General features: G+C 44.1%; 1 protein-coding gene across 6 annotated transcripts in view; it reads left to right on the top strand.

The window, feature by feature from the left end:
- Positions 1–26,178, top strand: part of ATP2B1 (ATPase plasma membrane Ca2+ transporting 1) — a 551,789-nt gene that overhangs the window by 253,372 nt on the left and 272,239 nt on the right. For all 6 annotated transcript variants that reach the window (XM_069628007.1, XM_069628002.1, XM_069628005.1 and 3 more), the window contains exons 3-5: positions 12,904–13,101; positions 16,086–16,340; positions 21,752–21,877. In XM_069628007.1, the coding sequence (XP_069484108.1) occupies positions 12,904–13,101; positions 16,086–16,340; positions 21,752–21,877 (579 nt within the window). The remainder of the gene's footprint in view (positions 1–12,903; positions 13,102–16,085; positions 16,341–21,751; positions 21,878–26,178) is intronic.

The raw sequence follows: 26,178 nt of genomic DNA, 5'->3' as shown, positions 1-26,178 counted from the left end.
CTACCTGGACGATTGGCTGATCGGGGCTCGTTCACCCGAGCAAGCCTGGGAACATCTCTGCATAACCTGCCACTCGCTCTACAGACTGGGCTTCTCCCTCAATTACAAGAAGTCCAACATGATACCATCCCAAAGACTCCCAATTCATTGCAGCAATCCTGGATGCTTCCTCTGGAAAAGCCTCGCCACCTGAGTTGAGAGTTCAACATATTCTCCAGATGATGACCAAATTCCAGAGTGCCAAGCATCTTCCGGCCTTGATGTTTATTATTTCTTTTTTTAAGTTGCTCGGTATCATGGCCTCCTGCATTTTCCTGGTGCCAGAGGTTCACCTTAGAAGGGGATCCCTCCAATGGGCTCTCAGGACTGAATGGTCCCAGTTTTCAGGCAGGTTGTCTGACCACCTGAAAGTTCTGAGCAGTCTCTCCCAGGACCTTCTCTGGTGGACTTGCAAGGACAAAATTCTCAAGGGAGAAACTTTTTGGCAGCCATGGCCGGAGATAACTGTAGTGGCGGATGCTTCACTCAAGGGGTGGGGAACCCATACCAACTATCTCCCATCAGTCGTCGTTGGTCTGCATTGGAGTGTAAACTACATATCAACCTTTTGGCGCTGAGGGCCTTTCTCCCCTCTGAACGGGGAAAAAATGTCCTGAAAATGACAGCCAACACAGTGGCCATGTACTACCTCAACAAGAGAGGTGTAGGTTCACTACTGATGTGCAGAGAGGCGCAATGCAACTCTGGTTCTGGGCAATTCAAGAAGGAATCTCCCTGTCAGCAGTTCACATAGCTGGAGAGGAGAACATGGCGGCGGATGCTCTGAGCAGGCAGAGCAGTCTCCCATGAGTGGGAACTAGCTCAGGAAGTCCTTCAAGAGATCTTCACCCTTTGGGGAACCCCTCAAGTGGATCTGTTTGCGACCAGTCTCAACCGGAAGTGCAAGCTGTTTTGCGCCTAGGATTTTCCTCCAATAGGAGCTCTAAGGTATGCGTTTGTGGTGGACCTGGGAGTTTCCACTCCTGTACGCATTTCCTTGTTATTCCTCACGTGATTAGGAGGTTGATAAAGTTTGGGAAATACATGATCCTAATTGCTCTGAATTAGGCCAGGAGGACGTGCTATCCGGCCCTTGTGGACATGTCCATCTGTCCTCAAATAGAGGATCTTCTCTCGCAAGAGGGAAGGTCAAGTTCTCCATCCAGAGGTCAAGACATTCAGCCTTCATGCATGGTTTCTGAAAGGCTGAGCTATAGGGGTTGGAACCTTCCGGATGATGTAATGGAGATTTTGCTTTCAGCCAGCAGGCCAGCAACAAAATCTTTGTACCGCTGCCGTTGGCACAGGTCCAGCAGCTGATGCAGGGATAAGAATGTGGATCCCTTTCTATGTGACACACCTATGGTCCTTTCCTTTTTGTTACATTTGGCAAATCTGGGGCTCCAGATTGGAGCAATGTGGCGCTATCTATTTTCAAGCGGTCCTCCGAGCAGGATTTCCATTTTAAGATCCCTCTGATTGTTCAATTCCTAAAAGGGCTTACTAATGTATTTCCACCAGTTCCATTCAATGAACCTTTATGGGATCTCAATAAGATGTTTAACATGCATTCCTTTTGAGCCTCTGCACTCATGCCCATTAAGATTTTTGAAATTAAAAACTGTTTTGCTTATTGCAATAATATCAGCCTGAAAGGTAAGCGAGTTGCAGGCCCTGTCCTGTAAGCCTCCTAATACAGTTTTCCATAAAGACAGTTATTCTCAAGGTGAAACCTTCTTTCTTACCAAAGGTTGTCTCCAACTTCCACTTGTTGAAAACACGTTACTAACTTTCTATCCACCCCCCCATCCATGAAAGGAGAAGGAAAGATCACATAGCCTGGACCCAAAAAGTGATCAGTTTTTACATATCCAGAATGGCTAAATTTCACCAAAATGAACAATTAATCTTTAACTATACTGGCCCCAAATTGGGTCCAGCTGTTACTAAACAAACCATATCCAGATTGATTATCCTGGTTATTGGTGAATGTTACAGATTAGCAGGCAAGAACCCACTGGAAGGCCTAAGAGCACAGTCCACAAGGGGCATGGCAACCTCTGCTGCTCTTCAAAGAGGTCTCCCAATCAGACACATTTGTTTAGCGGCCACTTGGTCGTCTATTCATACTGTTGTGAGACATTACTGTCTGGACTCATCTTCCAGTCAGGGAGGACAATTAGCAAAAGCAGCCCTTCATTCGGTCCATGATTAGAATAAACATTTTTATTCTTACTCCCACCACCAAGTTATTACTGCTTTGGGAGTCTATATCATAAGATGAGGAATACGTGGGAGGACACATTCCATTCAAGGAACAAGTTACTTACCCCCTGGTAACGTTCTTTCGATTGGATGTACCTCCAACATATTCCTCATCGCCCCTCACTGTCTACCCCGCTGTACAATGTATGTGTTACACTTTATGCTTTCTGTGAGCCTATGGTCTAAAGTACGCCTGGTAATTCCTCTTCAGGAGGCTGGGGGGTGGGGGGTGACAGAACTGAAGCCAACAGGCACTGTGTGCGCTACTTATACTGATGACGACATCGACAGTCGAACAGAGACTGAGGGACATCGACTCGACGAGAAGGCACACAGCGCCCCCTGTCGAAAGATTCCGAAGCAGCTGAAGCTGGGGAGATAATCATCATAAGATGAGGTATACATGGGAGGAACAGCCGAAAGAAAGAACCATACCAGGGGTATGTAACATGTTCTTCTGTGTTTCGTGGAAAGGACCCTGGGTAACTTACTCACAAGCATAATGTTGCTAGTGGAGTCCCCGTTTTTTACAAGCTAGTTTCTTTATATTTCAGATTACTGGTACGCCACCTTGCCCTCCCACTCTAATAAATTGCATGCTTCGCATTGCTTAGTGCTTGAAGTGTAGGGTAGGCACCCCTGTAAATCCCCCGCCCCCCATTGTACGACCAAGCACCCTTCTCCTTTGTATGCCATTCCCCAACATAATACATGTGTTTGTAGTGAAAAGGGTGGTAAATAACATTTAGCTAACTGCCATTCGGCAAAAGTGAGGCATACTGAATTTTTCATGGCACAGTCCTCGGTGTCACTTACGGATGGGTGGTCTATGTAAACAATGGAGTGACCCAATAGACTTGGGCAAGAACCGACAGAGGCCAATCTGGAAGGAACTTTTATCCAGGATTACAGGGTGTGGTCATGGTCCCAATGATGCTTTCAGCGATGCCCTCTGCCTGAACGCTTATTGTATCCATGATTCTTTTTTTGCTGTGCCGTGAAGCTACATTACTACTGTAACCGTGCTTTCCTTGTCCATTAGCATTTATGTTGAGCTTCGAGTGTGAAATGTCCCCCTAAATGTTTACTCCCGTGGTTCTGCATTGTGAAGCACCACTTTTTGAATGTATGGTGAGGTTTTGGAACGATGTTAAATTGGCACTAGCATAATGGGCAAGCACTAGGATGGAGAGATATTAGTGATGAAGCTCATAAGTCAGATTTCATTACCGTGCTCATAAAACCTGAGGGATTGCTTATTTGATTGCACACTTCAAACCCCCCTCGTTACTGTTCAACTTGCTTTTCTTCAGTAAAAAAAACATTCAACAGAGGAGAATGTTAGAAAGTAAAGTGCTATGAAGTGGCGTGCGTGGAGGAGCGGTATTTTAGCAATGAGAACTGAAGGGGGAGAGGCGTGGTGGGGAGGACACTGTCCATTCCGGTTTATTCATTGTCTGCATTTAGAATTCTGCATTACGACCATCCTGTTCTCAAAATGCAGTCAATATTTGAATAAGAACGAATCCACTAATGGCATTTCTTCATGTTAAAGTTTGTCGTGGCCACGTAATGGCAGAAACACCATGCGGCGTGATGGCTTATTTCCTGCCACCTTTCCCACACCCGTCCCTATTGGTGGCAGTGGTGAGCCGGAGGCAAAACCTGCTTTGCTTTCCCTTTCATCTGCCCATCCAGGCTCTGATTCTGCTACTGACCGGCTAAGTGCCGAGGGCACATAAAGAAGGAAATAGATGGGCTGCTGCTTTATTTTGTCCACGCTGTCAAAACGGTTGAAATTCTGCTGCAGTTCGTATATGGCATGAGAGGCGAGCTTGGTACAGGGATGTGTGCTGCACTTTTGGAGGAGGCCGGCCCTGTTGGAGATTCCTGTGCGTGTTTGGGTTCCTTGATCTTGGTGGGTGCGGGTGCTGTGGGACACGAGGCTGTGATGCTGCTGAAATTCTGGCTGACGGTTCTATTGAAGGATCTTGCATCGCTTGTGAGTGCTAGTCTTTTTCCATGTACTTCGCTTGAACAGGTTCACGGGGGAACATTTGGTCGCGCGTAAAAGAAGCGCATGCGTGGTGCAGGGTGCGTTGGGCAGAGGTATACTTGTGTTGTCATTGAGTAGCTGTAGCACACCCCACGAAGGATCCAGCACACCCCACGAAGGATCCAGAGCAGCGATCGATATCAAATGCAAACCGTGCACCTATACAGCCACTGGGACCGCTGGCAAATCTGCTCGTTGTGCCATTCTGCGCTTTTTATTTGTATGCCAGTGTTGATACTTATTCAGACCCTTTGGCATCAGACCGGATGTGCTTGCTTACCTGTTGTAATAACTCAATTTCTTACACGTACTCCTTCTGCTCTCTCTCGTTGGACGCCATTTCGGAATGGACTTTTGCCACATCATGCATGTCCTGTCCTGGCAGCTCTAATGACATGCTTGCTGGCTGCATGGCTGTCTGTTTTAACCCATTGGCGTAGAAGGTGGCACTTACCCAGCTATGAGGGGGGTACTTAAGTAAAGCCCGGAAACGCAAACCTGCAACTAATATGATTGACGTCTGCTTGCGGGTGTCTGGATCGACTCCATACCTTGGCGACAGCCAGGCAACGATGAGTAATGCATGCACACCAGACGTGCTTGCCGGATGCCGAACACGGGGTCTTTTCTGTGCTATATGTGCGGGGGCTGTTTTACATGATATCGCGCTAGTGTTGAATGCCGCCAGAGAGTGCATTATATCTAAGGTTAGCCGACACTTTTCTCAGTAAAACGATAAACAGTTTTCCCTCTGTACATGTGGTCTTCGTTTCTTCACACTACTCGGGCAACATTTTTTGAGATTTTATGAACAAAGGGTATGACAAAGGTGTGTGTTTGAACTGGATTTTCCTCAGACCCAAAGTCTTACGTTTGCACATCTCCAAATTCAGCTTTGATTTTTGAGATGTTTGCCTCGTACCCAGCCCTTCCCTGGACAAACCTTTCAAAAACTGGATCGGCCACATTTGTGAGTCCCTTTTCAAAATTCAAAAATGTATCGGATGTGTGTAGTATTTGTGTTGCGGGGAGGAGACGACAACCACCATCAAATTGCTAATACATATGTTTCAAACACGCACTCAGTAACTGAGACATGAAATGGAAGGCTGCGGGTCACTAAAGAGGCTACATATAGTGTAGGTTTACAGAAGGCTGCAACCGAGTTTATTGGTGAAAGGGGCAAATGATATGGTAAAATCTCAGGTTGCTACCACTTCTGGCGGTGGACCCCAAGACTGTCTCCTGTGAAGAAGAATGCTCCCTCCCCCCCTTGACCCGAATACCACAGCCCTGAGCACTACTGGCTTCTAGCCCTGTAAATGTGAACTGGCAAGTGCTACCGGTCAGAACCTGTGCAGCAAACCCACGCTGAGTGTCCCGCCGCGATACTGAGGCTGGACGTGCTGGTGTTAGCAGGTGATCCGTATCTCCACAGCAACGGTCATACGACTTTGCCACCTAGGCACAAGTTCTAACTGTGGCAAGGTCCCTCCTTGCTATTCCATCATATGGACAGCTGCTATGCCATGCTGAGGTCAGTCTTAGGTGCCTTGTTCCCCAATGTAGGTTGGGCATCATAGCTTAGTTACTTTCGCAAAACGAAATCAATCCCACAAGGTGAAAAAATAAATGGGTGTTAATTTCTTTGTATGCCCGTCTGCATGCATTCCTCCTATTCCCAGCCAGGTGCACGCTCTGCAGCCTCACCAGTGGTGAGAGTGCTGGAGGGAAGTAAAGTCTGCGTCGTATAACTGTGTCCAGCTCCGGGATTCCCTGGGGTCATTGGAGCGCTTGTAGTGTGGGGAAGCAGTCTGCTTTCAGTTTTCCTTGTTCATGATCTCTTCTCTAGGTAGACATGTGCCAATCCTTAGTCTGCCCTGTTCTTTTGCTTCAAGCCCAGCCTATGCCTCACAGCTCTTCATGGATTCGTATACCCCCTCCTCTTGCCTCCAGATAGTTTGGCTGCTTTCCAGAGCCAAGAGCACCCGCTCCTAGCTGGTAAATATTGGCTCTCGGGTCCTTAAAGCTGATTCAGTGCTGTTCTACCCAGCAGTCCTTACAGGCAACCCCTTTTTCTTCTCTTGACTGTCAGTTTACACACCCAAATGGTACCATAAAACGCTGATAAGAGTGCACCCCAAAAGTGATGCCATTAAAAAATCATCCGCTTATACTCTTGCAAGACAGGCCATGATGTCCTGCAATGTCTCGGCATTAATGCCCTTTTTTGCTTACCCTCTCCCACTCTTGAACATTTGAAGTATGAACGTTTCTTCCTCTCCATAGAATGAACATGGACACTTGGTGCTGCTCATGATTGCTTTTTTGTCCCTTGGCATGCCCACAAAAAATGCCTGCCCTCTACTGTCTTTTATGACAACCAGTGTAACCCACCTTTGAACATGGCCTTGTTCCATTGCCTCTTTTTTTGCTAACGCCAGCTGCATAATTCCCCCCCAGTCACATTGGACAGCGATGGCAACCAATGCTCCAGAGACTTTGGGAAATGGGGGTAATCTTCCTTTCTGCTTATGGCATCATCTTTCTGCTGAAGGTTTATGATTGAAACACCGAAACCTGATCCCTCCTCATGGCAATATCACACTTGCTTCGCTACGCACTGATGATGTCACCTTCCCCCACTAAAATTATCTCTCAAAAAAGGGCAGTAGTGTGGGACTATTGATCAGCAAGGACACACCATCGGCCCCTCCCTCAGACTTTCCCCTCACATCCTTTGAACAGATCTCCATGCTCCCTCTCCACTCTCCTTTCTCCTAATCTAGCGTCCTCGCAGCACTCCAGTGTTTCTTCTGAACTTGACCTGCAACTTGAATTTATCTTGGTGTGTGTCCCCATGGTCGTCATGGGTGATCTCAACCTTTCTAACATTACCAGGACTCGATTGACCGCTCCTTAGTCAACCGGTATTGCCTTCCCACTCACACCTAAGGCAATACTCTCGGCCTCTGTTTTTCAGCTCATCTGCTCTCAGTAGACGTCCCTCGTTCTGATCACTCATCCCATCTCTATCCCAGTCCACCACCCACTTCCATGATAACCACAATGAAGCTTAAACCGGACTATGTCCCAATGCCTGGACAAAGTTAGGCCTTCTCTTTAAGCATGCTTCCTTCAACTGTCTCAATCAAACTTGCATTTGCAGAGTTCAAACCAAACAAGCGTTGACTTCACCCTCCGCTATTGCCCCCAACCATGGAAATTCCCAGGTAATATAACAATTGGAAAAATCAAATTCTTCTCTACCTGGGTCTCTGTCATAAAGATCACTCCCTCATTCTTCTTGCCACCCACATAGACTCCTTCCTTCTCCCTATCAATGCTCTGAACGCTGCTGCCTACTACACTGCTTGTATATGTTTGTCTTCCACCCCTGCAAACAATGTACATAGCGCTCCTTTATCCCCCTAGATATCTTTCGCCACCCTCCCATCTCTCCTGATGATTTTTCCTCCTTTTTCTCCCTGCCAAAATCAAAAAAATGTGACGTCTAGTCCATTCTCATGTCTCACTCTTTCCTCCCACCATTGGTCAACCCTACTCTTTACTCACCCACTTCTTTACAACCTCCTCAGCTGAATTACTACCCATCTTCTCTGCCAAACCTTCCTGTCCACTATTTATGCCTTCACACCCCAAACTATTAAGCAACTTGCGCCAATTTTCGCCAAATAACTCATCTCTCTTCAACCTCTCCCTCTCAGCGGCTCCTTACCTGCCTGCCTCAATCGCTATATATCCCAATAATCCGTTATTTTCAGAGTTGCACTGATTTCGTCCCCTCCCACCCCCCACCCCCCTGTTTAACTCCTCTTTGCTCTGACCCTCTGGGCTGAGTGGAAGTCTCTTTTAGCCCCTACACGGGTGGCAGCCATGCCACTTGGCATCCCTCCCCACTGATTGTTACCCCTCTTGGGAATCTGCAGCTTTATTTTGGATGAGACCCTCCACAGCTGGTGAATGTGTTGGCGAACCTGAAAAGTGTCCCTTCAAAGCACGCCCCATAATCTAACTTCAATTCCCTGGATACTTAAAATAAAAGGCTCAGTGAGTGGACTGTGTATCACCTGTTGCTGCAAGTCTTTATGCATTTTATCTCGCCCAACACGAATCGTTCTGGTGCTTTTCATGTGGGTGTATTGCCTCTTCATAATCCCACAAGCCTTCCATTAAAGAAAGGGCCCCCTCTCGCAGAAGAGTAGCCATGACCCACAGAGCCATCCTCCAGTTCTGTAGTCTATGCCAGACAATGCAGGGAGGCTTATTCTCTGGGCCAGCCCATATACAATTCATCTGATACAGCACCTCCTTCCCATCTCAAGGTAGGACCAAGAACGTGTGAAACTATTAAAATATGTAATTCTTACCACATTCTGTGATCTTCCTTGATGCAGGTCTGCCGTTGGTCAACCCTTCAGAAACTAGACCGGCCAGGAAGGCTTATACCTCAATGTGTACATTTTGAACAATGACTCAGCACTTGGCCTGGTGGGGCCCTTACCCTGAGGATGACTGAATGTAACACAAGAAGGGTGTGGGCTGAACAGTCATTCAAGACACTCAAGTCAGCCCAATGGGAGGAACGGGCAACACACTGAGGGTGAGGGCAGTGCCTGTAACAGGGAGGTTTCGCCACTACCTTTCAGGCTAGGGAGGTGAGACAGCTCCGCAACGCCCTCCCTCGCCAATGAGACAAGTGGGATCTCAATGGGAGTGACACTCCCTCCCCCCCCCCCCCCAGGGGACAAGGACTCAGATTGTGTGAGGAACTCCCTGGAACAAGAATCTTGATGGCATATATGGAATTGTCAAACCTATCAAATAATGTCCAGTAACAAGACTGGGCTGAAGAAGAAGCAGCTAACAAATGCTATTATCTAGAAGAAAGAGAAACTGTCCCTTTAAACAAAATTAACCAATTCACTATGACGAGTGAATTAATAGATGAGCACTCATCGGCTAGAGAGAGAAGAAGAACAAGAGGAAAGAGGAACATCTTTCAAAGCAGGGGAGGTCCCATGAGAACGTGAAACTGGAGGAGGCGGAGGCACAGCAGGACGCAAAGCCCCAGAAATCCGAAGTTGCTTGGAAGCAGCACACTGAGAGCCTAGTGTAGCGGAGAGCCTGAGAGAGCCCGAACTAAGGTGGGCTCCCGAGTTTGTGTTGACGGACCCCAAAAGAGTTGTGATCAGGAGCAAGCCTACAAAAGTGCTGATACCGCGGTAGGGAAGCTGCAGTAGGTGGCACGGCGCCCCTTTGAAATATAGAGAAGCTGAGCGGAAGAGCAAAGAACACCTAACAAGGACGCTGAGGAGAACGGCTCAACAGTGCGGTGGAGGAACACAGGCAAGGCCCATGAGAACCTTAGAGAAGTTGCCTGATTAGCTATCATTATATGAACCTTAAAATCATCTCTGTAAGAATGAGAAAGAGGTGAAAGTAAACTTGATCAATCTGAACTGTGATAACCTTAGCAAGAGAATAACGTTCCCTAGAAGGGAGGTGAATGAAAGTGAAAGATCAATCCAGAATGATCTTAAAGGAAGCGAGAAGAGATTAGAACCAACATTAACGAATCTGAATACTTGCAATGAGAGAAAGCAAATAGCCACATAACCAAACGAGTGAATAGTAAAGCACATATATCTCTACCCTGGAAAGTGGGGAAATCAAATTCTTTGCCAAACACAGTGGGAGGTGAGCAAGAAAGAGGTACGAGTAACTCAAGGCCAAGGTAGCCTTTATGATCAATCAATCTGGGTCAAGGAGGCACTCCTAAAATGGAAAGTAGATATACCAACCTGAGGAAAAATGTATGCTAACTGGTAACAAGAGTTGCCAAAGTCTATTGGAAAATCATATATTAAAAGGCAGTTCTTTGTGAATACGAAAGGGGTTGAAACACCAAGCAGGAGAAGAGTCATTCTCCTGCCTTTTTTTGTTTCTTTAAGTGATCGGGTCAGATGGACTTTCAGAGACGACACGTACGATTGGGGAAAGTTGGACTTTATTCTTAGTTCTTTAATAAGACAAGGTAAAATGTCCTCAGTCAGCATCCTCCTTCTGACCCTCAACACTCCTGAAACCATCCATTATGATAGTAGGCAAGTCAGACCTAGTGTGCTGTAGGAATACTGGCCGTTCTTTGGCCATCGTTCTACCCTATCCACAGATTTCTCAGTGTTCACTACCTCATCCCACAGGCCTGCAGCCACAGCTGAGAAAGATGGTTAAAACACAAAATGCACTGCTTTCCCTGCTACACTGTACCGAGTAGTGCCATACATGGTACAGGTCAAAGATCTATGCCTCTCAATCTTAAAATTCAAGAAAATCCCTATGAAATCGAGGGCTTGGAAGACCTGGTCTTTGCTCCAAGCTCTCAAGGTTACCCTTCTATATGAGCCAATATGTCTCCACTAGCCAATACTCTGTGCTGAGATTTATCTTGGTCAGATTGTCTGTACCACTAGCAGTGTAGTGGCATTTGGATCCCCTTCTCTTAATAACAAAGTAATCTGCTATCCAGTGAAATCCAGCCAATTCTAAATGGGCAGGGTGTGTTCTACTTTTGGAGGGCACTGAACATTCCTCTGTAGAGCAAATAGATGGGGTAAATATACCAATTTTAGCAACATTCTGTTTAGTAGGGAAAGCCTTGCCTCAAAAGAGCAGTGTGCTGTGCTCTTCATAGTAGCACTAGGACAATCACTGGCAACCTACATTGCCTTAAAAGAAAGGTCTGTTGCTTTGGCTGCATATTTAAATAGGCTTTCTTCTCTTGTGCTTTTTTTGCCAAGCCACCCAAAGCTTTTTTTCCTTTCTTTCCTTCACACCAACCAATACTCTCGCATACCCAACTGTCTGCCATCCTCTACTGGGTTTATAGTCAAAAAGTCGAAAACATAATGTCGAATAGCAAAAATGTCGAAAAAAAATGTCGAATGTAAAAAAGTCGAAAAAACATACATATAATAGGAAAAGTCATAATTTCGAAAAAAAAAAATGTCGAAAAAAAATCGAAAACCCAAAACACTTTTTTTTTTTTTTACCCAGATAGTAACATTTATTATGGGGGGGGTCCCCCCTACCCCCACCCCCCATAGATATACCTTTAATTATTTTTAAAAAATCTTTAATATAATATTAAATAATTAATTAATTATTTAAAAACCCCTCCCAAACCCCTATCCCCAACCCCCCCCCCCATCCTCCCCATCACCCCCACCCCCCATGGAAATACCTTTAATTATTTTTTAAAAAAAGTTTAATAAAATATTTATTAACACATAAAATCGAAAAAAGTCGAAAAAAAGTCGACATTTTTGTTTTTCGACATTTTTGTTTTTCGACTAAATATTTTCGACATTTTTACTTTCCAATATATTGTATTCGAAATTATGACTGGATACCCCTCTACTGGATGGTACTCATGTGCCTCTTGCTGAACGCTTGCACGACAGTAGCCATCTACCGCTCCCATCACCCCCATACCCACCATACTTTCCCGCTGATCCCCTTACCTCCACTCCCAAACGATGTAACTTTGGAGTCCTCTTTAACAGCAACCAATGCTCCAGAAATGAATTGTCTCACCAGCTGTAGTGGCTTCGTTAAATGATCTGTCCCAAACTCTCCTACCACACTAATCAAACTTTTATCTCTACTTGCGTCCTCCCCTGCCTTTACAGCTACTCTAGCCTCTGTCTGATTGTCTTTACTGCTACCTCCTTCTAGATAGAATTGTAAATTTTGATGCACACACTAACTACAACAGATCGTGCCCATCTCTTAAATCTCACCAGAGACTGGCTCACTATAGCACAAAGGTAACCCTTCAAATTCTTTCTCCTTGTATCGCTCTATCAATGGATTGCCCAAACGTCCCGCCTCTCTACAAGACCGACTTTGCCTCACGTAACTGTCCATCTTGTGTCCTACAAGCTCACTCACAATTCAAACTGACAGTTCCTGCCTCACCGCCACCACACCCAACCCTGCTGCCGCCGCCTCCTGCGCCCCATCACTGGAAGTAGGGCATAATCTCTCTGCCTTTGAAACTGCCCTCAAAACACTCCTCTATAGGGAAGGTCACTGAAGGCGTGCAGGGGAGTGGTCGGTTCTCTTTACTATCCTCTATGCAATGGTGCAGATATTTTACTCAATGTCCACCTTCTTAATCTGTGGTGGCTCCATTCTATATTATTCTCCTCCTCCGCTCTCCTCATTCACTACTCTTTGGAGCAATCCCATGCAGCCTGCTTTACAATCTCTTGTTCTTTCTGGTCAGTGTCCTTCCTGTTGATCAATAAATGCACATTTAAAAAAGCTCTTCCTTTTACTTACAGAGACTGTTTGCTAGGTTTGAGCTTCTCTTTTGTTTTGCGGCCTAAATGAAAGATCTTGTTTACGGCTTGTGCAGTGTATTTTTCTATGGTTTAAAAATAGTCCTGAAAATATAGCTAATCCATGCAAATGAAATTGTAATTCGATCTTTCGAATTTCATTTTGTTTTGTAGGTCTAAGTGGAAACCCAGCAGATTTGGAAAGAAGACAAGAAGTATTCGGGAAGAATCTTATACCTCCTAAAAAGCCAAAAACTTTTCTTCAGTTAGTATGGGAAGCTTTACAGGATGTAACGTTAATTATATTAGAAATTGCCGCCGTGATATCTTTAGGCCTTTCTTTTTACCGTCCTCCTGGAGGAGAAAATGAATGTAAGTATGTTAGATTAAAGTTTGGAAATTAATTATTTGGTTTGTCGCTGTATTCCTTTATTTTAATCTGTACTGTTGTCTTTATGCCTTTCTTTGTTTATGAAAAGTGGCTTCTGATAAATACTGTAAACCATATGGTTTGCAGAACGCTGTATGGATTTACTGCAATCGTCCTATTTGAAAGGGGGACCAGTGCTTTTTGGAGGTTTGGTGTAAATCCATTCAGCAATTTACTTAAAACTAATTGGAAGCCGAACTCCCCAATTGCTAGATTTATCCTTCCCTGGACCCGAACCATCGGTAGACCGGAGTTCTGTCGAGCATTGAGCCAAATATCCAAGATATTGCAACGAAGGGTCTGAGGTTTAAGTTTTACCTACCATTGTGGAGGCGTGGGGGATGTAGTAACTCTTCCGAGGGCTGATCCTGAGAAATACAGAGTACTGTTTCAGCACTCGAGGAAAAATGACTTTTATCATCAAATGGGGCCTACATCCTCAGAACCAGGTGATGATAGAATAAACTCACTGTGGAGGTCATGCTCTGGAGTAGTACAGGCATATATAGTGGAATCGCGGGTGGAGGGGTTAGTGCTGACTGGATTGGTAGTGCAAGCATGCAGTCCAGGACTTGCAATTTGCACTTTTCACTGGCTAATAATTGGCTCTTGGCGGTTGAGACATGGTGTGTTGTATGTTTGCAGATAATTGAGGGGGCTAGTTACCTTTTTCTTTTTTTAAACTAGTGTGGGAAAACCCCATCTCCCGATGTCTAACATGGTTGAAATAATGTGTTCTGTGGAATCTTACCACTCGAGGGTCTACAACCACGTTTTTGGTCACTGCACTCTTCACAGAAGAAAAATATCCATTTGTAGATCGGTCTTATCCCACCCACTTGTGCAGTCCAGCACCAAAACGCTAGGCAAATCTCCTCTGCAAAAGAGTACCATCAGCAACACCAGACACGTGTTTCGACCTGGTAGGGCCTCATCAGGGAGCTGAGGTTGTGCCTCTATAACCTCAGTGAGTAAGGAGTCCACGTCTGGATTACCCTGGGCTACACGTTTTTCAAATTAAAAAAGGGTCCGAGAGCCCCTCTACTGAAGGCGAACATGCCCTTGTGTGTGGGACCGGACTGATATGGAAATGAATATTTCTTCTCTGTGAATGGTGCAGTTAGCTAAAATGTAGTTGTAGACCCTCCCAACTGGAAGTTCAATAGAGTAGGGTACTGGAATCATGTTCGTTGTCAGTAGAGGGGCACTCTTGTTTACATTTGTTTTGCCTACTGGTTAGTAGCTTGTAACTTAACATTTATACCCTGTGATACTCATCTTAGGGTTTGGCATGGTCACAATAACTGCAGGTAGGGTGCCCAGGTCTACTAATGAATGCTTTGCTTCTAGTTCCCGGGCGAGTAATGCTAGAAAGGGTAGTGAATGTGTGACTCTGGCGTGAGCTATGGGCAGGATGGTCTACACGCAGTGCATGGCTGCAAACTGTCATAGTGGTATGGCCAGTGAAGATCATGCATACCGGGGCAAGATTACAGTCCATGCCCTGGGCACAGTGCCACCAGGCATGACCAGATGCAGGTTGTGCTGGCAGAGGTGGTGAGCTAGGGGTATGGCTGCGCTTCGTACTGGATTCTGCCAGCAGAGGTAGTGCACACAGTGTAGAGCACCAGCTTTGGGATGCAACCTGCAGTTATGGGCAGGGCATGCCTGCAGGAAGGTATATTATAACAATACACATGCATTAATTTTAAAACAAACTTTAGCTCACTGTATGTTATGATTACATTTTAAGTAGTCTGTTTAAGAACCTCCAATTTTGAAACCTCCATTAAAAAAAAAAATTGCAAAGTAAATTCCCGCGTACCTAGACTCCCTTCATCCCATTGCACTGCACTTGACCTCAGACACACATCCCGTCACCTGGAAGAACGTATGTTCACTTCAAATATGTAGTAGTCCACCTGCAGCCGGGGTGTCCAGCATGCACACGGCATCCCCCCCTGGAGAGCGGGAACAGATGTTCCCCAAAGCGATGAGGTGGGTTGGCGAACAATACTAAAGCACTGTACCTTATTGAAGAGTGGATGGGCTGTGACCGGTGTGAGCCAATAGACCTCCTCTCTGCTGTTTGATGTAGTTGCCATGTTTGTCAAATGATGGTCATAAGCTGACCCATGAGGGGCATAGAACTAAGGTTGCATAGCCGGCTTAGTTGTGAGTTTATGGGTTTTCTTATGTTAAACTAGAACCAAAAAGTGCCAAGGGCGAGGTATCTCGTCCTTGGGATTACCTCCCTGTTGCCAAGGACGAGATACCTCGTCCTTGGCACTTAAGGGGTTAATGAAACAGAAAACGTTAGAAGGCATTGAATGGGGAAATACCAAAATCGACAAAGGCCTTGGCGCAGGAGGGATGGGGGGGGGCGACCATGGCAGTTAAAAGGTCTCTCCAACCAAGGCGGAGTTTGTGTAATTATTATTTTTCAACTGGTAGTGTTATAACCGGGATTACACTGTTTTAAAGCGAGGTGTATTTTTCGTGGGAAAAAAGGGATGTGTAGATGTTTGGCTGTTGTAAAAAAATATAAAATAACGTATCACAATTCTAAAGGATATAGCAGCAAATATTTTTTCATTTTTTTATTTACCTTTTCTATGATATGTCTACTAGGTGGCATGTGGCTCAATTTCTAGGCCCTCGTGGCACTGTCACTACTGTCAGTTTTACAGGGTTATGCTTTGGAGGAATTTTATGAGCTTTCCTAACAAAATGGATGGCCTTTACATTTGGCCACAAAGATAGAAACCAGTACATGAATCAGGTTTTTGAAATGGCAAAGAATTGAAATGGAAGAAATTTGTCATGTGAAACTATGAACTAAAGGTACTACAATCTTGTGCAATGGCCATGTCGATTTTAAGATGAACGTGTTTGGAGAAGTGCATAAGACCTGTCTATTTTGCAGTATGTGAAGCAACGTCTGGCGCCGGTGAAGAAGAGGAAGGTGATACGGGATGGATCGAAGGAGTGGCCATCCTCCTGTCGGTGGTCTGCGTGGTGTTAGTGACGGCGTTCAATGACTGGAGTAAGGAGAAACAGTTTCGCGGTTTGCAGAATCGGATTGAGCAAGAGCAAAGGTTTACTGTTGTGCGCGGTGGTCAAGTCATCCAGATACCTGTGGCCGACATAGTTGTTGGGGATATTGCGCAAGTAAAATATGGTAAGTTGTTTTTTTTTCCTAATCATTTTTCCTCTAAATAATACTTTTTTCACGAAATGTTTTCCTTCTAAATACTGTTGACATTAAATGTACACCACCAAATCCAGTCTCCAATTCCTCCTATAGTTGATCTTTACATAAAAAATGTATTTGAAATTCCCATCCATCTGGTTCAATCTTTGTGCACTCCATGTAGCATTTTTTTGTCTGAACCCCTATGGCCTAGTTGCTGAATAATCCTTCCTCAGAAGAGTCCACTCATTCTGGGTACTTTCTGGTTCTGCAACGTTCCGAGACTCTGCATTTGTTTTTTCTACCTTTTTTCGTTTTGAGTATTTTAACATCTTTGACATAATTTCATTCAGTGTTTCTTTTTTCTTTTGGGGAACGAAGATCAGGCTGAAGACTCTAAGCTGGAATAAGAGCCAGTAGAAAAGGCTGCCATGGTGTAGAGGAGAAGGACCGCTATACATCATCATGTACTAGCAGCTCACTATGAGCTTTTTATTAAAAGGCTAAATCAAGTTTGGTATCTGACATTGGACTGCCCCCCAAAGCCCCTTTGAAGCCCTACAGGACATGGATGAGGGATCCCTTAAGGACATACTCCAATGCCTCAAATCCCGTCCCCCAACCCCTTGTTTCAACGAATGTCACACTAAAAGTTGCAGTGAACCGCTGGTGTATGGAGTGGTTCCTAAAACCAATGTAGCCACAGTGAATCAGGAAGTTGAAATGTGATTTCCCTTCACCCCCCCCCCCTCCCTCTTCCCTTAGCCGAAGATTATTGTAAAGTTGTCTAGTCTATATGCAGGCCTCCTCAAGGAATTAATGTTAACTGAAATTGATGTGAAAAAATGCACTTGGTTGGTGGGTATCTGGTCTTTAAATAAGGGAACATTTGCCTCAAACTAGAAAGTCTCTACATTGCCTCCCGGCCACCAAGAGACTAATTTTAATACAGAAATTGGCTGCAGCTCTCACATACAAACCTTTTTTTGCTAGACAAGGTGATTGTGCTTTTCCATTAAAAAAAAATGATATAGCTGTCAAGCCCCAGGGTAGTGCTGTATAGTGCATTAGAACCTGGAGAGGAAAAAGTCACCAAGTAGATGTTTTCTTTTCTTCCACCCCGCAACAACGCATAACCCACACTAACAGCACACGAGGTCTGACATCGCTCCGATACTCGCACCAAAGCTCAGCGCACGGTGCATACCGAGATGAAGCTGCTAGCAGAACACCACTCCTCTCACTATCCTACTCCCTCTGCACCCTACTAACCCACTCCACCTTCTCGTTTGCAGATCTGCCAGAGCGTTTGGGGACCAACTCCGTTGCTGATGGTGTGCGGTACAAATACCTTTAACATTTAACTTTAACCCCAAAAAGCCTCCGCCACATATTCTAGGACGTATTTACTATTCTAACTCCAGTACTAGAATATTTTTATTTTATTTATAATCAAAAAGGTTTTTGTATATATTTGTCACAGTATAAAACACACCATTTTAAATTACAGTCTAAACATCTTTACAGGACATTAATTCCGATTGAAAATAGAGCATTTCAACTAAACCTGTAGATTTCCAAGCACATATTCCTCAAGATATTTCCACCGCAACTTCACACAGCATATTTAGCAAAATCCTTAAAATTCCCACACTAAGAAAAGTTTTAAATACACCTCTTGACAATGCGTCAAATCGCTATACATTCTTTAAAAAATGTCACCATAAAATAGATACAAGTGCTGTTTCCTTACCTTAGTTTCTGCCACGTTTTATGTGTCAAAACTGTCACATTTATTCTCATATGATTTCATCCATTTAATTCGAATATTGGTTAAACTTTCACAATCTATCAATATATGCTCCGTTGATTCAACAGTATCATTCCTACACAGGCGATCTGCTCTGTTCAGAAGGAGATGGGCTCCTATAATTTCCAACACGGGGCAACTATTGCATTTTATCAGCAGGTATTGTCGAATTGTTGTGATACTTGGGTAAGCCATGACCTCATTCGCGATAAGTACCTGCTTCATAATATATGCTGTAAACCGTCCACTGTTCACATTTGTTGCAAGTTTGACTAGATTAACTTCATAGCTATAAGACACCAGTTTTTCCTTCAGCCGTCTTTTACATGGCAACAAATTAATCCTGCTATTGTCTTGCTTAAAGCCTGCTAGCCACTTTTTATGTACCTTTGTGATTAGGCTATAGTACCCAATTGTATTAGCTCAATAGATTTATATGCTGCTAAATAACTCACTACAATCGTTCCATTGTATAGGGATAGAAGGTTTTCAAATCAAAGGGCATCTCTGGATATATTATGTTGCTGTTTGTTAAATTCTAGTCACAGATATTAAACAGGCAATCACTTAGGCATTCTAAACAAAATGTTAAGCATTTTAGTTTCGAAGCGGGTTATCTCAGTTGTTTATGACCCCACACTTTCTGCAACATACGTAAGTACAGGGGTCATCTTTGCCAAGTACCCAGCAATATCATTTGGACTGCGATACCTCCTTGGCGACCAATAAATGAGCTTAGTGATAGAATATTTTGGGAAAGTGCTTGATTTTCGTGCAAGTGCAAATTTGGGGGAAATGACGTCCCGTGGCAACCTTTCCCCAGGTGACTTGGATACCAGTCGCGTGCTGCCATGGAAATAGAAGAGGTGCTTTTTTTGTATTTATTATTTTGGGACAAAAACTGGCTGATTTCCCACATCCTTTCACCCTCCAAATGTCTTAGCACTCCAGATATTCTATGGGGTACCAGTGGCGATATCCTGAGGGGAGACCACCTGGCACAATATCCGTGCCCATGGTGTGGGTACTGGCATGGCATGCTCCGCTGTATGCCCTCCTACATGAGAGGCTTCCGTTCATGGACAGGGCTCTGGAATCTCTAGGGGATCCTCTGTTTAGCAGCTGCAGGGATCTCATCACAGATCTGGGGGCTTCCCCCTGCCCCAGAGACCCATCACTCTCCCATTGGTCCTTCCATGTAAGTGACCGTGTCATGTAACCTTAACTACCCTTTCTCAATCCGAACGCATTGAACTATCATTGTTAGGTTGTACAGACCACATCTGTTTAGGGTCTGGCACTTGTAATGTGAGTGTACTGCCAATAAACTGACCCATAACCTACACTAGTGCCTTTTGGCTTTACTGTACAACAGAAAGGCCCCAAAGGAACATGGCACAAAAGTGTGTGCTTCCGAGGAGCGTTTGGTTGCTATGGCACCCCGGTGATGCAAGAAAGACTACATTTAAAATGATAGTTCCCAGCCAAGTCTGCTTTGAAGAGAGACCTACAACATGAGCTGAGCAATTCCTTGGTTCGAGTTTTAAAGTGTTATTTTAACTTGCCCATTTTCTGGCCAACACATCCTTTGAAGCTAGATGATTTTTAACATTAGCCCCCATGGAATTCATACGATTGCAAGTACAAACTTTATTCCACGTTGCTAGTTTATAGCAATTCAACAACTAGAATGGAGATAAATCGGTTTGAGTAAATGTAAAAACCATAGTTTTAAATCTTTTTGGACATTACATCAAGTGTTACATCATGAAGTAACAATGTGAGAAATAATCCAGTCCAGTATCGGCACAAAAGTATGGATTCAGTTAAACCGTTAAGTGCCCAGTAATGTATGTGCCCAATGTCTGTGCATATATGAAAATATCCATAGTTAACCATCTGCTTCCAGCGTGCCAGACACTTATATAAATGGAGAACAAACGCCAATGGGTAGTCGTAATCGGTCTCGGTGTCCTGTACACTGAATCATTAGCCCCCGCAACCAGAAAGCGAGTAGTACAACCCGTCCCAACCACATGCTTCAGTTCTTGAAATGTCATGTGAACAGTCCCCACTAACAGTCTAGGAGATATGTAAGGTTTCCCATTGAATATCGGTATTCCTCCAACAAGCAGATACCTTTCCTGCGTCATCGGTTTAATGTAACCCAAGAATGCAAATAAAGGTATTCCAAATTGGAGCCTTTATCCTCATGTATGAGTCCTGCTTATCCTAGATATTCCCAAAATGATGGATGCGGAACCACTCTATACTTCTACACATGCTTTTCAAGGTTTAGTACATTGTGGTTTTACAGTTCTCTTATGTACCATATGCTCTACTGCTGTCAAAACTGCTTCTTTGCATCACCGTACATAGTCAATGTGTACCCCTCCTACTCGCTTGCAATTTATCACCAATGGGTAAAGTGTTTAATCATCCTCCCCCCTGTACATGTCACCTCTTGCAAAAATCTTAACATTGAAAATGGATCAGTCCAGAGTATTGTGGCAGTGCCCCTACATAACCCCTATAAAATATAAATGTAACCTGCCTAGTCTCTTATTCGCTCACCAAAATGTAGCGGTCCACGTGTTGGCTTCCATAAGAAGTAACTGACAAAATCGAGATGGCTTGCCTAGTTTACATTACCCGACTTTCCCTGGGCATGTAGCAGTCCAAAAATCGGTGCATTATAGGAAAAGAGGTGGAGCCAAAACTTCCAGAGCCTTTACAATTTAAAAGAAAAAGGATCTAAGCCCCCTTCCAGCAAGGTCTGAAGAACAGAAGGCTGAGTTTGCTGGAAGGGCAGAGAGTCGCCAACTTTCAAACTGCTGTATGGAGAGGCTGCTGCTTGAACCACCAAAATCCCTGAGAAATCCATGAACCTGAGTGGTGCCGACCACTCTGACAGTGGAAGGCTGAAAGTGGAGTATGTGAAGTTTAGAAAAATTTAAGAAACCAAATTGAGAATGGCAATATGGAGAAAAAAGTACAGTCGAGAGTTCAGACTCAAACGGCACTGAGACAAAGTAGCCAAGTCATTGTGTTTAGCGTTCTACCAAAGTATTCTGTACTTTATGATTTGTATACTCACGCTTTTTCTGAAACTGATTTACTCCGTTCTGTTTCTACACACTGACTAACACTTGCTGTAAGTAGGTGCTGTACAAATCAGAATGCTATGATCTGCTATTGTAAAATGACAGACCTGTTTGTCCTATTGAATTAGATGAAGTGGGAGAACTGTGATTTTGGGTGTTTGACGGCACTGTTTTCACTTGGTTAAAATACAATTTGTGACACTAAAATTAGCAAGATGAAGCAGCACTTCAAATGACAGACCTGTTTTAGATTTGTTCCTTTCCAAGGCACTGATGGCCTGGGTGGGAGTCTCTCTTCGATAGACTGCAGGGACATGAGTGATACCAAACTGGAGAATCAGTCTTACAGATAAGGCACCGATTGGCAGAGCAAGAGAGGCTCGGGCCCAAATATTTTCTTCAATAGGCCAGTAGAATTCCGCGTGTGGTGATGCAGGGGTATTTTCCTGATTTGTACTTCATGGTTAATGCACTTTATATTTCAGGTGATTTATTACCAGCGGATGGAGTACTTATTCAAGGAAACGATCTGAAAATTGATGAAAGTTCCCTCACTGGAGAATCGGACCATGTGAAAAAAACTCCAGAAAAAGATCCTATGTTGTTGTCAGGTAGGCGCCTTCCTTTATTTTACACCCTAAGGTTCCGGTAATTGAAGTCCTGGACAGAACAACCATTGCAATATTTATGTTCAGGAACCTTCTTCAAATGTATCTGTACATTTTCTAAATGCAGTACGCACATTTCATACACTATTTGCTGTTGTGTTTTGTTGTGTTTTCTGACATTCAGTGAACATCTTGCTGTGCCCACTAAAGATAGCTTCCCGATTAGATGTACAAATACATACACATGCACACATAGCTACTACCAGCCCCATACCGTGTGCCCACTTGTATATCTACTGTATCTCTTGAGAGAACCATTTTGTCTGTGACCCAACAGGTCTTTGCACATCCTATGTTCTTACTCGGCATCTCGATTTGTTTCCCCACACTACAATACACAGATTAAGTTAGATTGGTGGCAAGCAAGCAGGCGCCTAAATACGTTCGCTCTTCCAATGATTTCTAGTAGCAGCTACAGTTTACCTATGGGTGGTTAAGGAAGGTCATGCTTACCCATTTACATTCTCTTGTGTTATTGTACACCTGGACACCCAATATGAAGCACTTTATTTGGTGGTGTTCTTAACATGCAGTAGATGCACCACACAGTTTTAATTCCTTTTGTAAGAGCGCTATGCTAGTCCTTCATTTGCAGTGTTTTTTTGTTTGTATAGGCATTTTTTGTATGACTTTTCCCCCTCTTTTTTTAATTCGAGTGTTGTTGATATTTCTCACTGCCTTATTTTATAAATGACATCGAAACATCCAGCATCCTCTTTCTATGGTCTGTGTCGGGGAGTACTTGCAGGTGCCAGAGGCTGGTCTCTGAAGCGTCGGGAACCCATGGGTGTGTCAGGCAGATTTTATGCGCAAACATCATGCTAATTTGTGCAGTAGTCGATGGAAGCTGGCTTGTAGCCCCCGAGAGTCTTCAGAATGCCAATCTGTGCCTATGAAAAAACTAGTTTTCGAATGAGAATTTCTAGGAGATTAAATAGCCTTCCTAAAATGGTTTCTTCTTAGGAAATGACCGGGGTTGAGTGTCGTGCATTCCTCAGGTTCCCCAAAGGTCAAACTGAAGGTGATGAGTATCTTGGGAAGGTGAACAGACCTGGTTTATTCACCAAAATGTGCCATGTAGGACTCAGCGACTGCAGTGGCTGATAATCGATCTAGATTAATTTGCAATAGCATCGCTCTCAATAAGGTGAAGTTCTGAAAGTCGGGGCACTTTTTCAGGTGCATATCATTTGTGTGCCTTTGTCTTGAGAGTCTATTGATGTCTGTGTCCCAACCTGGCCAGCATTTCACATGTAATGGGATGGAGTTGACTAGCAACATCACAACCCCACTATCATTGCAAAGACAATTTCCTCTTGTGACTGTACTGTGGCTCCGACAAGCTCCAAAGCTCTCGCACTATGTACTAGCATCTGACAGATGCCTGCGGAAATATGCAAAATCAAGATTAGCAAAAGTTTGGCTTGTGCCGCAGAGAGATGAGGTTGGAATTGGTATCAATTGACCCATTGGTCCTGCATGAAGGCAATGGACACTTCTTGAGTGGATGTGAGTACTGTTGCTAAACGTGGAGCCACAGCGAGAAGGAACATGTGCTCACTGTACAGATTCAACCCCTAAAAGGGAATACAGGGGTGGGTTGGCAGGGCAGGTGGATTCTGTCCCCATCCCAAAAAATCCTCATCCGGTTGGATCTTTAACTGCAACCTGAAATAAGGACCCGCTGATGCTCATAATAGAAACTAACCGGGGCACACAGCCGGACTCGTTCTTCTGGTCCAAGTACTTTGCTGCCAATGAAAAAACAATGGGTGGGGCAGCAGACCTCCGGCTACAACTTTTCAGCCCAGCAACATTCTTTCAGCACACTTTTAAATATGCCTGTAGTCAAGAACACCAAGCTAGTGGCACGTAATACCATGATTGGCCAACTTCATGAAAATGCGTGGCCTTGCGAAGTTTAGAGAGTGAGGTTGCCCGTATCTATTTCTAAAAGTGATGAGGTGCACTCTGGTATGTCGAGCCTTGCGTGTGAAATGAATCAGGGGTGTTGCTAGTTCTGGCAAAGGCCCGGGGCTAAGCTGATGTCAGAACTGTTGGGACTGGGGGCTAGCTAGTCTCTTGGCTGTAGCTCCTGAGATTCTATCCGGGGCTACAACCAAAAGATCAGGGGCTATAGCCCCCTTAGCCCCCCCCTAGCAACGCCCCTGAAATGAATGATAAATGAACTCCTCCCTACAGTAGGTGACTTCTGCTTTCGATTACTGCCTTAGATGACACAAGCAAATCATACAGTAGTGGCTTTTGTTTTGCTTTGCGATATTCCTTTTGCAGGCACTGTCATAATGACATGATATTTATAACACGCTTAATACCCAGAGGTTTCTAAGCGCGCACCCAGGGATCGAACCTGTGGTGCTCTGTGACGTCTTCTAAGGCGAGCGCATTGCCCCTAAGCTATCCTCCCGAGACAACTACCATATGGTACTACCATATGACAAAAAGATAGTAAGTTATGCTATTATCTGGGCATGTTATGGCAGTGGCTGGCAAATGCTCATCTAATATCTATATAAGAGAAAGTTTGCTTGGTTGAAAATGGAATTTGTTGCAAGGAACACCAGCAAGAACACACCTTTACTGCTTATTAAAAGAAAAATATCAAGTGACTACTGTGTTTATAGCTGAAATTAATCCATCACCATTCAGAAGTCTGCTCAGAAAGAACAGCCCTGGCTTAAAGCGGTCCCAGGGAAATGTTTCGGGTAGGCAGGCGTGGGTAGTGGGTGCGACTGGCCTTATGGGGGAATAGCATTGTCATGGACAGTCAAAGGGTTGCTTAATAAGCAAACATCGACCGGCTGTGCATCCTTCACACATCCCATCTCCTATAGTCACTTTCCATGATAGAGTTTGGCTTCTATCCTACCTTCGCAAAGGAGTGAACAATAGAACAGTATATTGCTTTCATTCATTGGTATGGTACACTCCACCTCGAGAAGCGGTTCCTATCTCGATGGAGAAAAAAGTCTATTTGCACAAAGGATTGACTAGTGGATCAATATTTTGCTTTCATTCATTCACTGCCACATACATTGGTTCCTTTCTGATTGATCCTGTTTATACAAACATGACTACATTGTATAAATCATTAGTAACAGACAATTGACTTTAATATATTGTTTCTTTCTTTTTTGGTCACACTATTTTGACATCGTTTTGTGAATTTCAGGTTTTGGATACAATTTTCCATATATAAACTTCAATTTGTGCACATAAAAAGTGTCACTGGTCATAATCAGTCATGTTGACATACAGTCTGTTTATGTCTATATTAGATTTGTGTTCCCAACTTTAACTGAAACCCCATACTTAAGTTGAATTTAATGAACACAATGTGTTAAACTATCCAACGGATGTTTTATTGTCTGAATTTAAGTACTTTTACATTTGTTTTAATTTTTCAAGAATACATATGAGCAAAACATGGTAAATCTAGTTTTTTTGTCTCTGTGCTTCTCTGGCATTAAAATAACTAATTAATTTAGTGTCTTAGATTAACCAGTGGTTGGTCCAAGGAGTTTTCAAGTAATATAACCCTTGTGTATCCAACCCCACATGTAGCAGTAACCTTTCCTGTTTACAGGGTTTGGCTTCTAGGCAGCGCTTGAAGCGCTGTGACGGACTATAGCCATAATTAAAAAGGCTCAGTAATGTTTACTAAACTGCAAACCCCCGCCTTACCAGCCCCCCGCCCCCCACCACCCCCACGCTAGCTTTGGAATTTCCTGAATTTGATAGTACATTGCCTCTCAACTGTTTAACCAGGGCCCCCTTATATTTTTGAGAAGCTTTAACTGACAAGTTCATCGTTGGGAGGCATTCAGAACTAAAGAATACATCATTGCAGGTCGACTTCTATGCACTGGCATTATAAACCCCCATGGATAGCACCCACTAACATTGGAACTGCAAACTAGACCTTTTTCTAGATCGTGATACAAGAATTCTTATCAAATGAGACCTTGCTGGCCAGCAAAGCTCCCTTCAATCCACAGAGGCCAACCTTCTAGGAGGTACCTGAAACCCAGGAGTAACAAACTGGTGTGATACACCAAAGAGTAGAAATGGAGGCACAGATTCTACAAAAATATACTATTTATCAATTTGTAAACACACACTTCATGAAGCACTGACATGGATTTCCAGACCACTGGAAGAGTGCAGTAAACAAGTGTGGTTTGCAGTCGAACCCTAGGACCTGGTCCAGGGGTCTTGCCAGT

Source organism: Ambystoma mexicanum, chromosome 12 (genome assembly GCF_040938575.1).
Source record: "Ambystoma mexicanum isolate Mex_15411 chromosome 12, UKY_AmexF1_1, whole genome shotgun sequence".
NCBI classification, from domain to species: Eukaryota; Metazoa; Chordata; class Amphibia; order Caudata; family Ambystomatidae; genus Ambystoma; species Ambystoma mexicanum.
This window is presented reverse-complemented; position numbering and strand designations above follow the sequence as displayed.